The following is a 16,405-nucleotide window of genomic DNA, read 5'->3' as shown; positions in this document are numbered from 1 at the left end:
GCACAACCAGTTTCCACTTCACAAAACCAACAATAATACATTACTACTAACTGGTCTACTGACTTCATATGGATTTCATCACTTTTCACACTAATGGCCTTCTTGTGTTCCAGAACACTACAGTTATTCAGTCATTGTATCCTTTTTCTCCTCTGGTAAGGAACAGTTTCTCAGTCTGTCTGTTTTTCATGACTTCTGAAACTGACCAGAATACTGATCAAGTATTTGGTAAAATGTTTTCAATGTGGATTTGTCTAGTTCTTCTTGTACTTAGGCCAACATTATGGGACTTTGGGAAGACTATCACAGAAGTGAAGGGGAGACGGGATATCAACATGACTCATCACTGGTGACATTAATCTTGATCGCTTGGTATAGATAGCATTTAGATTTTCTCTGTTTAGAGTTACTATTTTTTCCATTCCCATCCAATTCTTTACTCCAAGAATAGAGGCAAGGTTCTGAAAGGAGTTGAGGGAAAAGGAAAGAAAAATAATCTACAAAGACATGGAATTCTTCATAGTATTTATCCCTCCGCTCCCATTTACTGAACCATTTCTTTAGGTATGGAATCATATACTGGTATTCTACAGTGGGGAACAAAGACTAAGCTATGAGGATCAAATTGCTGTAGCTCTGACAACTGGGAGCTCTTTCATACTGGCTTCCCTAACCCTTTGGCATGGACTCATCTCTCTGTTTCTGTAAGCACTTAAACTTCTTTGGAGTGCTGCTCTTTTTACTGGAGAGTGGTATCTAGAAACCAAGACTTGAACACTGGGTGTACTCACTGCTACTGGAGTTTCCTAGCCCACTCAGCAGTTAAGAGCTGAGACATGTGTATGTGTACATGCAACGATGCATAGATAAAATGATATAACTATTCCTGTACAATTTTAAACTAAATGAGCCCACAACAGTATCTTGAACTCTGCTCCACTACTCTGTGGTTAATGAGTAATCCCAGAATAAGCTTCCTCCTATTACCTAAATTTCTAGTATTAGTCACACTGAAATAGGAAAGTAAAATACATTTCAAAATGGAATTTCATGACAGATCATCCTCACTACCTGGAATACATAACAGTACAAGATCAAGAAAATTATTTTAATACTTCCTACACAACTGTACTTTTTAAAGCAGGTTCTATTATTACAACAAATTTTTTTCTAAAAAGCCACATTCTTTTAAATGAAAACAGTAAGAAGCCAAAGTCATGGTTCACTACAGTCTATTAATATGCAATTTTAAGGTGGAAAAGGCAGAAAAATTATATGATCTGCCCACCATCACACTAATAAAGGGCAAAACTGGAACTTGACTGCATTTAGACCCAGTGATTCTGACTTCAACTGCCATAGTAGCTACTACTTTTTAAATAAAAAGTGAATTCATTAAAAAAAAATAACGTGACCTCTCAAAAATTTAATTCTCTACTGTAGCTTTTCTCCATTGTTATCAGAGATAAAATGTACTTACATAAAGTATAGTACCTTCTCTGAAATTAACAAAGTAAAGCATATGTTTGTCTTAGTTACTTTTCTCTTTGCTGAGACAAAATACCCAACACTCAAAGTTAAAGAGGAAAAGGTTTATTTGGCTTACAATTCAAAGAGGTTTCAGTCCATAGTCAGCTGGCTCCAAGGTAGAGTGGCATGGCAGACAGGCGTCATAGGATAAATAGTCCATGGCAAAGCAGGGTAGGCACAAGCAGCAAGCAGCAAGCAAGTGACAAGGGACAAGCAAGGAACAGTGATCCTCTTTCTGTCTCTTATATCTTATCCAGGCTATCTAGTAGCACTCACACCCAGGAAAGGATAGCCTTAATCCTACCTAGAACTAAACCAAACCAATCAATGGACTTATTTAGTAATTATACACCTTTGATCCCAGTATCACACACTTAATCCAAGTGTCACATACTCTAGATCCAGCCACCTCTGAAAAGTCCCAACTATGATCTCATGAGGCTTTGATGGGGACATCTAGACATGAGCCATAACATTCTGCCTCTAGCGGCCCCCAAACACTCATGCAAAAGATATTTAGTCCATCTCCAAGAGTTGCCAAAGTCTTAATAGTTTCAGCCTGGCTGCTGAGAAGTCCAAATATAAAGCCTCTTCTGAGATTGAAGGCCAACTCTTAGCTGTGAACCACTGTATAAATTAAAAGAAAGTCAAACACTTCCAACATACAATGACATGAGACAGATATTTCTATTCCAAAAGTCACAAACAGGAGGATAAATGAAATGGGAACAAAGCAAGAAGACCAAAATCCAGTGGGGCAAACACTAAAACCTACAGTTCCAGGGCCAAGGATTTAGCTCAGTGGTTCCACCCCCTGCCTCGCAAGCACAGGGGCCCAAGTTCAATCCCCAGTACCAAAAAACACACACACACACACACACACACACACACACACACACACACACAAAAAAAACATTTTTTAAAACACACACACACACACACACACACACACACACACACACACACACACACACACAAAAACCCTACAGTTCTACATCCAGCATTCCTGGCAATCTGGGGCAAGTTGTGAACTCCGAAGAGCTTGGGTGGCTCCACCCTTATGGCACTGCCTATAGCTGCAGTACCCACAGCTTCACTCTCGGGCCAGCTCCGCTCCCTTCTTGCAGTTTTCTTCAGATGACCCAGCACATTCCCGGCTTCTCCAAACTTTTGGTGTCTCCACTCCACAGTCACTTTCACTCTTACAACTTCACATGCTGCCTTCTCAGAAGCACACTGCCTGGCCTCTCAGACATTCTTCTGAAATCTGGGTGGAAGCCTTCCTAACCCCACAACTCTTGCATTCTGCATATACCTAAAACTAGCACCACATGGAGTATGCCATGATCTGCTGCCAGCTGGAGCAGTGGCCAAGCTTCCTTCTCTCTTGGCTATGGGGGTCAAAGTGCCTATGAACCAAATCCAGAGGAACAACTTCCCTAGGACACTGTTATTTTGGAACACAATGCTCTGGGGGCTCTCTTCTCAAAACAAAGTCTGTCATTTTTACAATTTTGAGGCCGCAAAGGATGGTGTCCTACTGGCTCTTGTGATATCCTCAGGCTATCTTTTCTACTGTGCTCTTCTGAAATACTTGGCTTTTTCTTGCTAGTCTTTTCATTGACTAATTTCTCCTCTGTTGATCTTTGCAGGCCACAACTTTACTGGAGCTTCCTTTCTGCCCAAACTCAAAACATTTTAAATCTTTCTGCTGGGCTCTTTGCTCTTCAGTCTCAATATAAATCTGGCTAAAAGCCCCAGACAGTAGCTATGCCACAGCCTCAACATTAGACTGTCTTGAAATTTTTTCTGCCAGATTAATTAATCTGCTGCCCAGTCTCAGGCAAAGTCTCTGGATATGAGTAAAATGCAGACCAACTTTCTACCCAGAGAAAACACACATCACATGGAGTCTAACAGCCAATGCAGTCCTTCCCAGAAGAAACCTTCTGAGCATGGTCTTTACCAGTAGTATTTCTGGCAGCAAACTGGTCTTCTGATCTCTGACCAGAGTCTCCCATCAAATACCGCTTAAGGCATTCCATGTCTGCTTCTTCAGACAGCACTGCCACACCTTTCCAAGCTCTTCCTACAAACCAGTTCCAAAGGCTCCTGAATCACATGGTCAGGAACAGTCACAGCAACAACCTCACTCCTACTACCAAATTCTGTCGTAATTACTTTTCTTTTGTTGTTGCGATAAAATACCCAACATCCAAAGTTAAGGGAGGAAAGGTTTATTTAGCTCATTTGTAAAGGTTTCAGTTCATAGTTGGCTGGCTTCAACTATGAATGGCACTATAGAGGAGAAATAGTTCGTGACAAGCAGAAAACAAAGTAGTGAAGAAGCAAAGCAGCAAGTGACAAGTGACAACACTACCACAATTTCTTTCCTTATATTTTACACCCAGGGTGGGACACCCTTAATCCTATGCAGAACACCATGCCAGACCAATCAGTGGACTAACTCAGTAATCACACACCCTTGATCCCAGCATCACACACTCTAGATCCAGCCACCTCTGAAAAGATGACCCATCTATGGCCACGTGAAGCTTTGAAGGAATATCTAGACATAAGCCATAACAGGGTTCATATCTGAAAGCAAAACTACAATCAAAATACACAAATTAGGGCTGGGGATTTAGCTCTGGTTCCACTGCCTGCTTCACAAGCACAAGGCCCTGAGTTCCATCCCCGGTACCAAAAAAAAAACACAAATTATTCAGGAAACAAATATTAACTAAACAAACATGCATGCTGTACAATATTCTGCTCATCACTACTGTGTAAACTGGAAAAGCAAATGAGACTCAAATTCAAGCCCCCCCTAAACTCAATCTGATGAAGTTGAATATTAGAAAAATAAAATAAAAAATTACTACATGGCAAACAATACCACTGTTTTTGTACATAGGGAGGGGAAAGGGATAAAATAAAATTTATTAATATAAATCAATAATACAATATCACTGCATTTATAAGTGATATATAAATATACAGGCATTCTTTCCTCCTCTACCCAAACAACTGAGAATTTTATTACTTTGTAATTTATAGATTACTTTGAAATTTGTAGATTTAAGAGTCACTTCCTAACTTCCCCACCATCACCACCACATTGAGATTGAACCCTGGGCCTTTGCACTGTGATAGCCCATCTTTTTTTTTTTTTAGATAGGGTCTCAATAAGTTTCTAAATTGCCCAGGTTAAGCTGAACTTTCCATCCTTCTGACTCAGCCTCCCAGCGTGGTGGGATTACAGATGTGCAACACCTAACTCGGCAGATTTAAGAGCCTTAAAGACTGCTTTCTAGCAGAAATAATTAGAATATTTACTGAAAATGGATTGTGGTGGTTGAAGAGTAATTGTTACTTTGGTAGATAATTGCTGCAATGCTGAAACTTAAAAAGTATGATCTAACACACTCTGAGAAGTAACGAAGTATAATAAAAGACCTGCCAGGCAACATTCACAGACTTCAGATTCTAAGTCTCACTGGCTATCTGATAGTGGGCATCTAGATCATTTAACTTTTCCATCTAAATGTCATCATATTTTAAATGGGGATATTACCTACCCTACTTCACAAGATTATCATAGGCTCAAATGAGAATGTGTATCAAAAAACTACTTCATAAATTACAAAGTCTCACCCAAATACAAGCTATTTTTTTTATATTTCAAAGAAACTGGCAGATAGGTAGATACATAAACTAATGTACCAGGCAGACAGATACACATAAATACACTGTGATGTTATCTAGCACATACCAAGCAATAATTAAATCCATTATAGAATTATCTGGACCTCATTTTTCATAAATTCTAGGGTAAAAAAAATATCAAAAATAGTTCCATATATAGGATATGTACATATTTCTTAACATGTAAAGATAAATTCTATGAAGTAATGGCTAGAAATTTAACTGAAAATACTTACCTTAACAAAATTATCAGGGAACATTCCTCTTCTCCCATTTAGTTCTCCTTCCAGCCATCCTTCTTCTTGCAGTTTTTTCACATTCCTGATGATTTCTCCAACTCGAATAGTTAATTCATCATCATGTACAGCATCATAGTCATATTCCACAATATAGTCAACTGAAAAAGGAGGAAAAAAGTGTCTAAAATCAAATTCACAAAATACTATAAACCGTATTAATAAACTTAGAACTACAGGATCTGGTTAGCAACAATAGCTAATGCTCTATAAAGATATCATTAAGGCTTCTCTCAATTTTAAATACTTGGCTATATTAGCAACTTTCATTATCATAGAATATAGCACAGTACTCAATTTTTTTAAGTGGGCACCTCAAAAGAAACACAAAGCATAATTCATCCCTCCATATGTTCTTGGGGGAGACAGACTGTGAAGTGGTACCCATGACCTCACCCACCTCCATATTCATATCCTTGTGTAATTCTTGGAGTATGGATGTGACCTGTGACTGACTTATAAACAATAGGATATTGCAGAGATCAGGTACTGTGTGTTATTAGAGGGACTGCAATACCCACCTTGCTAGGTGGCCTCCCCTCTTTGCTGGCTTTGAAGATATTCCCTGCTGTATCTACAATCCACCTATAGAAGCAAGGACTACAAGCAAGCAAGGGAGGCAGATCCCTGCCCAACAAGAAATGAGTTTAAGGACTTGCTTGCTGTTTTTCTGGTATACTAGGAATTAAACCTGGGGCCTTCACACTAATCTAAATCCCCTAACCCTTTTTTTCTTTCCCCTTTTACATTTTAACAATAAGGGCCTCACTAAATCGCCCAGGCTAGGCTTAAATTTGCAATGCTCCTGTGCCTCTAAGCTAAGCTGCTCAGTAAGCTTTTTATTTATTATTTACTCACAAATGTGAGCAAACAATAGTTTATCATAAAAGTCCATGAAAAGCTGAAAAACTACTCTCAGAATAGGGAGTTGGAGCCCAAGCAGAGCAAGGGTAACAAATGATAGCAGAGATGGGAGACTGGTTCTCAATCAGGGTTACATCCAGAGAGATTGATTAAATCAGTAAATTATGTGGGGGGGTGACTATATATATATTTATATATATTTGGGGGGGACCAGGGATCGAACTCAGGACCTTGTGCTTGTGAGGCAGGCGCCAGAACCACTGGCCCTTCAGTAAATATATTAATGATGATGGGAGCCAAGTTTCCCTAAGTTGGAGATGAGAAACAAACAAACAAATACAAAAATACAGACAAATATAAAAGGAGAAATTCAGTCTGTGATACTGAATTATAATGAGAAGTATCAGCATGAATTCAGTTTTTAACATACTGAAGCAAACATATAAATGTCTGTATGTACACACAGACATACATACACATATTCATTCATATAACCTACACACAAATGCCTTAGCTTTGCCCACTGAATGAATCTGAATCAGTGACATGCCAAGGGCAATAACCAAACCTAATGACAAGATCTTATTGATGCCACTTTTTACAAAAAGAATTCAGGACTCTTTGGAGAAGTGGCCAGTCACGGGGTTAGGCAGGAAAAGTATAAGATAATCCTGGAACATTATGTTGTGGCAGGAAGCAAGAAAGGAAGTTCTCTGTGAAGTGCTATCAAACAGATACAGAAAAATGATTATCAAAAAGAGTGCCTGCTGATCAACTTAGAATAAGAACATTAAAATAATGAAATTAACAAAATACACCTCATTAAAGTAAGGATTCAGAAGAATACAATTTACTCAAGTAAAGTAAAAGTTCACAACAAGAATAAAATAATTCTAAAGCCAGGCTTGGTGGATCACAAGGGCAAAGCCAGAATGCACTACCATAGTCAGTTCAAGGCTAGCCTGAACGCCCCCCGAAAAAATGCTAGAAGATTCGCTGTGGGGATATTTTAAAAGTTCATCCACAAAAGAATGAAACTGAAACAAGAAGGCCTCAACTGGGCATAGCGGCACATGCCTGTATTCTCAGCACTCAGAAGGCTGAGGCAAAATGATTGCTTTCAATCAGACTGAGTTGAAGGCCAGCATGAACTATGTGGCAAGACCCTGTGACTTGTGAGAAAGAAAGACAGAAAGAAAGAAGGGGGAAGGGGGGAAGGAAAGGAAAACTTTTCATTAACAACATCAATTTCTAAAAAAGAAAAAGTCAATGAAGAACTGAAGAAAAATCAGTTCTTTACACTCTGCCAAATCAGTAGGCAAACACAGGGTTATAACATATTCATGTGAGCAAAGACAAGGAAAATTAACTTCTACACAAGATGCATGATATTATCTAGTAAAATAAAAACATGGGGGAAAAAAAGATATAATCCAAGAAACAGTGGAGCAATCCTGGAGAGCAAAATAAGAAATGCAAAAACAGCATTTGAGCAACAAATCTAAGAAACATTTCATGTTAAAAGGAGACAAAAAGCTTTGGGGTGTACATGAGGGCAAAGAAACAGACTGAAATTGTGTACTAACCTTACAAACTCAGAGGCAACAAAGCCAGGTAGGAGAGAAACATTAAAAATGTTGCAAATATAATCAAATACTTCACTGCACATTGAAAAATGTTGTAAATATAATCATATACTTCACTGCATATATCTACATGGTCGTAATATTACGGAAATTATTTTAATATTGACAACTTATAGCAAAACAAAAGTGCTTACTTGTTGGAAAAAAATTAAATTTTAGTCATTATGAAGGTTTAAAATCCTTTAAAAGGACTAGGAGAGTAGAATTAGCAAGCGTATGCCTAGAGGTATCACACAAATTGCCAAGCCAGAAATATAATATATTACTGGAAAAAGAAATAAATATGTATCTATTAGTGTGGTAAGGTATTCAACAGGGAACTGGACCAATGTTAATATAAAAGGAGAAAGATACAAAATTATAACTAAATCTTTACCTATCACACTAGCAAGATTTTTACCAGCAGAAACATACTTAGAAATATAAAAGTCAAAAGCCTTAAAACAATACACATATTTCCAAGTAGTTTCTCTCTAGAGAATACAGAGTAAAGAACAGTTCTGCACTGTAAATCATTCAAACATTTTTATACTGATAAATTTTTTTTACAAAAGCAGTAAATACTAAAGCAACTTGACCAATATCATGGCAAAGTGTTTATAACATATGATTTCATGTGCTATAATTAAGAACGTCAAAAAAAAAAAAACCCCACTGAGCTAAATAAAATCTTTTTCACTTCCCAGAGTAAAACACCATATGGTAAATATGGCTAAATTTTTTAAATCTCATTCATAATTAAGCTTATAATGATATTTAATTTAGAAGATTGTAAAACATGTACAGTAACACTTTTGTAAAAAGAAAAGAAACAAAAGTATACATAGAAAAAGAATCAGCACTCAGGAGACTGAGGCAGGAAGATGGCTATTGCTGCAAGTTTGAGGCCACCCCAAACCTCACAGTGAGTACAAGGCCAGCCTCAAATATCTAGCAAGACCCTGTCTCAAAAACAAGTCTCTAGAGCTGGGGATTTAGCTCAGTAGTGCTGCGCCTGCCTGCCTCGCAAGTGCTAGGTCCTAAGTTCGATCCCCAGTACCAAAAGAAAAAGTATCTAAAGAGCTATATTCAAAATGTTATCAAGTCCCCTGGTCAACTCAGCAATATCTTGTCTCAAAATTTTTTTTTTTTTTTGTTGATCTGCAAAGGCCCTGAGTTCAATACTCAATAGTGAAAGAAAGAAAAAGGGAAAAAATTTTGGCCATTTTTTCAGCCTCAAAGAATCTGAGATACTGTCATTATCTGCTTGTATTTCATGTACAATGTAAGAATTAACTTTATCTGAAAGAAAGGTTTGGACTTTGCCAAAGTTTTAATCTTCTAAAAATGTCCTGTATACCTGAGGATTTCAAGATGTGTTTGGACACTTTTACCTGGAAACCACATCAACAGCCCAACAGTGTGACTATGCAGGGATCTGGGGCAGTTTGTTATCCATTCTACCTCAAGAGGGGCTGGAAAGCCAAAGGTCAGCTACACAGGAAGTCAACTGTATCTCAGCTAAACAAACCCTGGACATGAGGCTCAGGCGAACAGTCCTGTGTGTGGTGCTACATCCTGTAGCAAGGAGGTAAGGGCTTCCCTGGGCCCACAGAGAGAATGGCTGGAAGCTTCACCCTGGGAACCTTCCTAGACTCTGCCCCATGCTTCACTGCCCTTGGATGATTTTAATCTGTCTTTTCACTTTAATAAACCATAATCAAAAGTATAACACATCTGTGAGTTCGTCTACCAAATTATCTGACATAAAGGTTGGCTGCAAGCCCCCAAACCTGTTGAGTGGTATCATTAGTGAGGGGCAGCCTTAAAAGTTACAAGCCCTACATTAGTACAGTCCTGCAATGAACATGTTGATTAGGTAAAAATAAATTATAAAAATGCCGATGCTATTCAGTATATAACAATTTACTGAAATGTTAAAACTGCTTAAAGAAAACCTTATTTAATTCGAGAGTTTGTTATACACCTAACATGTAGGCCACCATTTTAACAATCAACACCTCCACATTTTGGAAACTCACACAATTCATTCTATTAAAACTGGTAAACTCCCAAGAAAATTAAACAAGACCTTTCCACCGTTTAACAAAATTGTGTTTAACAGATTAAAAACATTTATATTTTTTAAAAATTTTAGTAGTTGCCCTAAAGTTTGCAATGTACATTTATAGCTAATCCTAAATTTACCTTTAAGTAACTCTGCAACATGATGGATTTTAGATACTATGAAGTATTTCCTCCATCTGTCCTTCATGACCTTCATTCATTTTTCCTGCCCATATACTACATGGACATCATTCACTTCTCTAATCCACATACTATATACATTCAATCCATTGTTACTGTTATCACTTTGAACCATTACTTCTTTAAATCAGTTAAGAACAAGGAAAACAAGATTTTGCCTTACTTTCAATTACTTTTATGCTCTTTCTTTATGTAGATTTGAGTTCCTGGTCTATTTTTCCTTTATTCTAAAGAACTTCAAGTTACTCTTTTTTCTTTCTTTCTTTTTGCATTGCTGGGGATAGAAGCCACCCCGTGCACATGTGCAAGTACACCCACCAATAACCTGCATCCCCAGCTTCTTTTAACATTTCTTTTATGGCAGGTCTGCTGGCAAGGCATATTTGAATGCTATTGTTGTTTTTTTGGTTTTCTGAGATAGTCTTGCCTTATAGTTCAGGCTGGCCCCTGAACTCACTATGTAACCTAGGCTTACCTCAAACTCATGGTATTTCTCCTGCCTCTTCCTCCCAAGTGCTGGAATTATAGGCTTGTGCCACTACACCACCTAAGGCATTTTCATTTTTGCTTAAGTGAAAAAGTCTTTATTTCTCTCTTTTGAGGAATAATTCTGTTGGATATAGAGTTTTAGATTGGTGTTATTTTTCTCTCAACACTTCAGTTCACTACTCCACTTCTTTCTTGCTTTTGTGATCTCTGAAGAGAAGCTTGCTGAAATTCTTAATTCTTCTGTTCTCTGTGTAGATGTGTTCATGGATGGTACTAGGGATTAATCCCAGGGGTGCTCTAACAACTGAGCCACATCCCCAGCTCATCTTTATTTTTATTTTGAGACAGGGTTATGCTAAGCTACTCAGTATGGCCTTGGACTTGTGATCCTTCAAAATTAGCCTTCAGAGTACCTGGAATTACAGATGTGTACCACCATGCCTGTTTTCACGTGTTAATTTAACAAAATTTAAAGAACTAAGACAACTATGTATAGGTATGCTCTTTTGTGATATAGTCAAAAGCAAAAAATTCTAATACTTATGACTTTTTTCCAGTAAAATTAACATTTAAAGCCAGGCATGGTGGCGCATGCCTGCAATCCCAGCACTCGGGAGGCTGAGGCAGGAAGATCGCTCTGAGTTCGAGACCAGTCTGGGCTACATAGTGAGTTCCAGGTCAGTCTCAACTACATAGTGAGACCCTGTCTCAAAAAAACAAAACAAAACAAAAAGAATTAACATTTAAAAATCAGTCACAAAAGCTATTTTTATACAGTTAAGTAGCATTCTAACTTTTTTCAGATTGCCAAACTACATTCAACAATATTAACTTTTCATTTATTAGTACTAAATAAACCAAATCTTCCAAAGGAAGTAAAATAGATCTTCAGGATCGATTCATCCTATTTGACATTTTGGCTAATATTTGACTAGTCATCTTCTCTCATACCAAATACTAAAATTATGATTAACTGGTGGAGTTTTACTCCACCAATTCAAATGCAACAATACTTATATGGTTAGCTAATTCAGTAACCTATTTCCAAAGCACCTCAAAAGATTAAATACATCAAAGATACCTATCGAGATGAACAATGAAAAATGAACTAGAGCCACAAGACATTACAAAAGAACACAAACAGGTCTGTCAATTCAATATTGTAAAGAGAAATGCTAGAGTTGAGCCAGTCTGGTTCACAGATACAGTATAAAGTTGCAAACACAAATAGTGAATGAAATAAATTTTTTGTTTAAAAAAAAACTGTGGAGATGAGGAGATGAGAGGGGCTTGGGAAAACCAGAAGTGGGAAGGGAAGGTAAAATGATTACAGCGGTATATCAATTATATATCAAGATGAATGTAGTTATTATGTAACACAAACATACACTAATGAAAAACATGAACTCAACAGATTTTTTTTTTTAAAAACGGATCAATAACCCAGGAATAACATTAGAAAGCAATTTAACCTAGCATCAAAAACGGTTCCCTAAAAGACTACGTACTTTAAAGGTTAATTAATTCTTTGAGAACTACCACACAGCACAAGCCCACTAACCTCCACTAACTGAAATAATCAGTACTTAGAATAATTCGAGTAATATTAAAATCAAGGATCATACCCAGAACTGTACTCTTAAGTACATGGCATTCTAAATAAAATACCAATAAAGGAAATTCAAATTCACAACACAGAATCTATCACAGGATAGGTTTAATCTTGGAAAATCTAATTTACCATATAAACAAAATAAGAAAATTATAATCAAATTCAAAAATAGCATTCAATAAAATTTAGCATATTTCCATGTGAAAGCCATCCCTCTAGTCCCAGGAAAAGGCATGGGGTCAACTCCAAGGCTTGGCCCAGAAAATTAGCCTTGGGGCCAACATCGTAATTCTGTCTTCTTTCAAGGTACCAAAGCATTTATATTAGGACAATAGCTCTCAACCAAGATGATCGTTCCCACACTAGGGGACACTAGGCAATGTCTGCAAACCCTTCTATTTTTATTACTAGGGAATGCAACTTAAGCATACAGTACATAGAGACTAGGGATGCTACCAAGGGTCCTGTCATGCACAGAACGGTCCTCCAATCCAAACAAAGGATTCAATGGTCTAAAATGCCAACACAACACTGCCAAAGTCTGAAACCCTGCATAATCAGGGAAAGGGGCCACACTTAATTATCTCACACCATATTCCATAAATTCTAGCTCAATAAAAAAAGAACTCTTGGACGGGTAGGGGAAGGGTAAAAAGGGAAAAGAAAAAAATGTGAGATAATGAAAAGATGGAAATAAAGTGATTGTAGATGGGGAGGGGAGGAGGGGGTGAAGGGAGGGCAGGGGTAAGGGGAAAAAAATGAGAACCAAGAATTGTCATGTAGAGGTACAAGATCCCAACAATGAATGTAACTGTACTGTATCCCTAAAATGTACCAATAAACTCAATTAAAGCTGAAAAAAAAAAAGAACTCTTACAACACAAGTACATGCAGGTGGATCGTGAGCGTGCTGTGGGGTTCAGCAGCTGAGGGAGCTATTGGGAAAGGCCATACTGTGCGTAGCTTTGCTCTGCCCACACCCTTTCACTATTCCATTTCTGCAATTGAGCCTGCTGACCAAGTACTGAACTTCTGAAAATGTGAGCCAAATAAACCACTCCTCCTTGCTGCACCTGCCTGGCAAGCATGAGATCCTGAGTTCAATTCCTGGTACCAAAACAAAAAAAAAGAGAGAGAGACTCCTCCTTAAGAAAGTTGCAGGTATCCAGGATTATGTCATAGCTATGAGGAAAGTGACTGGAGCATTTAATTTGTTACAAGTATCTTAAGACAAAATATTTACTAAAACACATGTACAGTGTACAATACTGATCCACAATTTTAGGGGATATATATTTAAATTTCTTTGGGTTGTTTTGTTATTTTTTCTTTTGGAGAAGTTTGTTTTGTTTTCCTTTGAAATGGAGTCTCCAAGTTGCCCAGGCTGATCTCAAATTCCTGGGCTCAAGTTATTCTCCAGCTTCAGCTTCCTACAGCTACATCTCTGCTACACCAACTGCATCCAGCCACATCTCTTTGTTTTTTTGTTTTGTTTTGTTTTTCGGTACCAGGGATTGAACTCGGGTCCTTGTGCTTGCAAGGCAGGCGATGGCACCACTGAGCTCAATCCCCAGCCCCAGCTACATCTATTTTTAAACCAAATTAAAAAAGTCATTTCAGTTCACATTACGATGGCAAGACAATGTTTTCAGAAATTTGAATTCAACAATTCTTTGATTATAAAAATTTAATCTTGTTTTTTATATGTATGTATTTTTAGTGAAACAGAAATTCAAATGACTTTTAACATTTTTTCATGATAGTTCCACTATTATGTTTTTGCAATTATCTGTATAAATTATTAAGTTTTTACACTTATTTGAAAATTGAATGAAATTCTTTTATAGCAACTTCATTTTGGGGTAGTTTAAACTTTCTTTAGTTGATATTTGATTATTAACATTTACAGAATGTTTACTATACTAGCCATTGTATTGAGCACTTAATACCCACAGGAGTATTATGATGTAAAATTTATTGTTCCCATTCTTCAGAAACAGGAATCAAACTTATAGAGACTGTTACTCCTGAAGGGTTAGAGATCAGATGTGGAGAAGGCCAAGACCAGACTTCCACTGATTTGATTTTAAAACATGTCCGCTTATTACTTAAAACACTTTGGAGGAGGAAAAAAAACATTTTGAGGAAGAAAGACAGTGTTAACCAGTAATACGGAAAACACTAAAACAATCATTTAAATTTCTCCTTATTTGCAAGCATTCACCGTAATATACACACATAAGAATTAAGATTAAATTTTTATAATCAAAGAATTATTAAATTCAAATTTCTAAAAACATTATCTGACCAGCAGTTGAGAGTAGGAAATCATGCTTTTCTCATTGTTGTGTTCCCAACCCCAGCACAATGTCTAACACATAGTAGGTATTCAAGTTACCCTGTAGCACTGAACTGAAATATAATATACTACATAGTTTTTGACTCTCATTTCAAGTTTAACTTTGATTTCCAATAAATTTAGTTTTCACACATACTAAATAAAAAACGAGTATAATCACATTTAATGCACATTCAGCAAATACTTAAATGGCTACTCCTAGCAGACAAGAAATAAACAAGTACGCTGAGGATTTGACTCAGTGGTAGAGAGCTTGCCTCTTGCCTAGCACACATAATAAGGCCCTGGGTTCAATCTCCAACACTGCAAAATACAGTAAATAAATAAATTAAAATAAAGAGTGCAACAAGGAAATTACAAAGTAAAGTACAACCCAGATGATAGAATGTATACAATAGGACAGGATAAGGGAGGATCAAGAACACCTGTTACCAGGCCAAGGATTTAGCTCAGTGGCGCCATTGATTTAGCTCAGTGGTGCCACACCTGCCTAGCAAGCAGGAAATCCTGAGTTCGATTCCTGATACGCATACCCCCCCCACCCACACACACACAAAAAAAGAATGCCTGTTATCTGTGGCCCAAATGACAACTCCCAGGAGAAAGAGCTATTCCACATATGATAGCAGAGTACAACCAGAGGAATAGGATTGCCTGAGTTCAAACCCTTGCCTTGAATTATTTTGTTTCCTATCTGTAAAATAATGAGCAATTATTTAATAACCTAAAAAGCACAGATTTGATGTGAAAATTAATAATGGTTGTAAAGTGTTTAAAACTGTGCCAGAAATAGAAATACCTCATATTCACTAAATGTTAACACCCATCACATGTACTGCAATCGCACTAATGCACAAGTAGCTAGAAAGCATTTTGTCTGCCACTTTTGACTGTTTCCATTTGTGCTGATATAAAATCTCAAGAAACATTTGGTAAATTTAATCTAAAGATTTACTGAGAATTATTATTATTCCAATAAAAAATGTGAGACAACTCAAAGGAACAAGAAATGTTAGGATGTGAGGAAGAAATCGCATAACTGCTATTTAGCAGTCTTTCAGAACTTTTCTCAGATTACAAACCTCTTTGAAGAATCCCAAAAACAGAGAGATCTTTTTTCCAAAAACAATTTCACTGCAAAAGTCTACACAAATTCTTACGTATTTAAAAGTGGCAGGTCTGTGAAATATTTTTCCTATGTCATTTTTGGGGAATTCACTATATTCCTAAAAATTACTTTTGTTTTCCTTTTCAGCTCTTAATCAACAGCATTTATTTGTGAAATACCACTCATATTTTCCTCATTTCTAAAGTTAAAAAAATATTAAACTGAAAAAATAGCTCTCTTTATTAAAGTCACAACCTCAGCCCTTTTGATTTATTTTGAGACAGGGTATAAGTGGCCAGGGCTGGAATGAAATTTTCCATCCTCCTGCCTCAGTCTCCCGCATAGCTATATTGCATATAGGCATATGCAATAGTGTCCAGTCAAAAATCACATTTTATTTAGAATACAATTCTGTAGAATCTGTTTTTCCATTAGAAAATATACTTATGTATTTAATTTTAATAAATTGGCATTAATTATCTAACAAAGTAGATGTATTTCAAAAATATTTTCATATATATATATAGATATATATGAAAATATATA

At 36.8% G+C, this 16,405-nt stretch overlaps 1 protein-coding gene across 1 annotated transcript in view; it reads right to left on the bottom strand.

The window, feature by feature from the left end:
* Positions 1–16,405, bottom strand: part of Cd2ap (CD2 associated protein) — an 89,271-nt gene that overhangs the window by 63,285 nt on the left and 9,581 nt on the right. The window contains exon 2 of the mRNA XM_010617816.1: positions 5,475–5,635. Within this exon, the coding sequence (XP_010616118.1) occupies positions 5,475–5,635 (161 nt within the window). The remainder of the gene's footprint in view (positions 1–5,474; positions 5,636–16,405) is intronic.

The sequence above is a fragment of the Fukomys damarensis genome, unplaced genomic scaffold (genome assembly GCF_012274545.1).
Source record: "Fukomys damarensis isolate Sample0158 unplaced genomic scaffold, DMR_v1.0_HiC HiC_scaffold_20, whole genome shotgun sequence".
In the NCBI taxonomy this organism is placed as follows: Eukaryota; Metazoa; Chordata; class Mammalia; order Rodentia; family Bathyergidae; genus Fukomys; species Fukomys damarensis.
The sequence above is the reverse complement of the archived record's forward strand: the minus strand, read 5'-3'. Positions and strand labels throughout refer to the sequence as shown.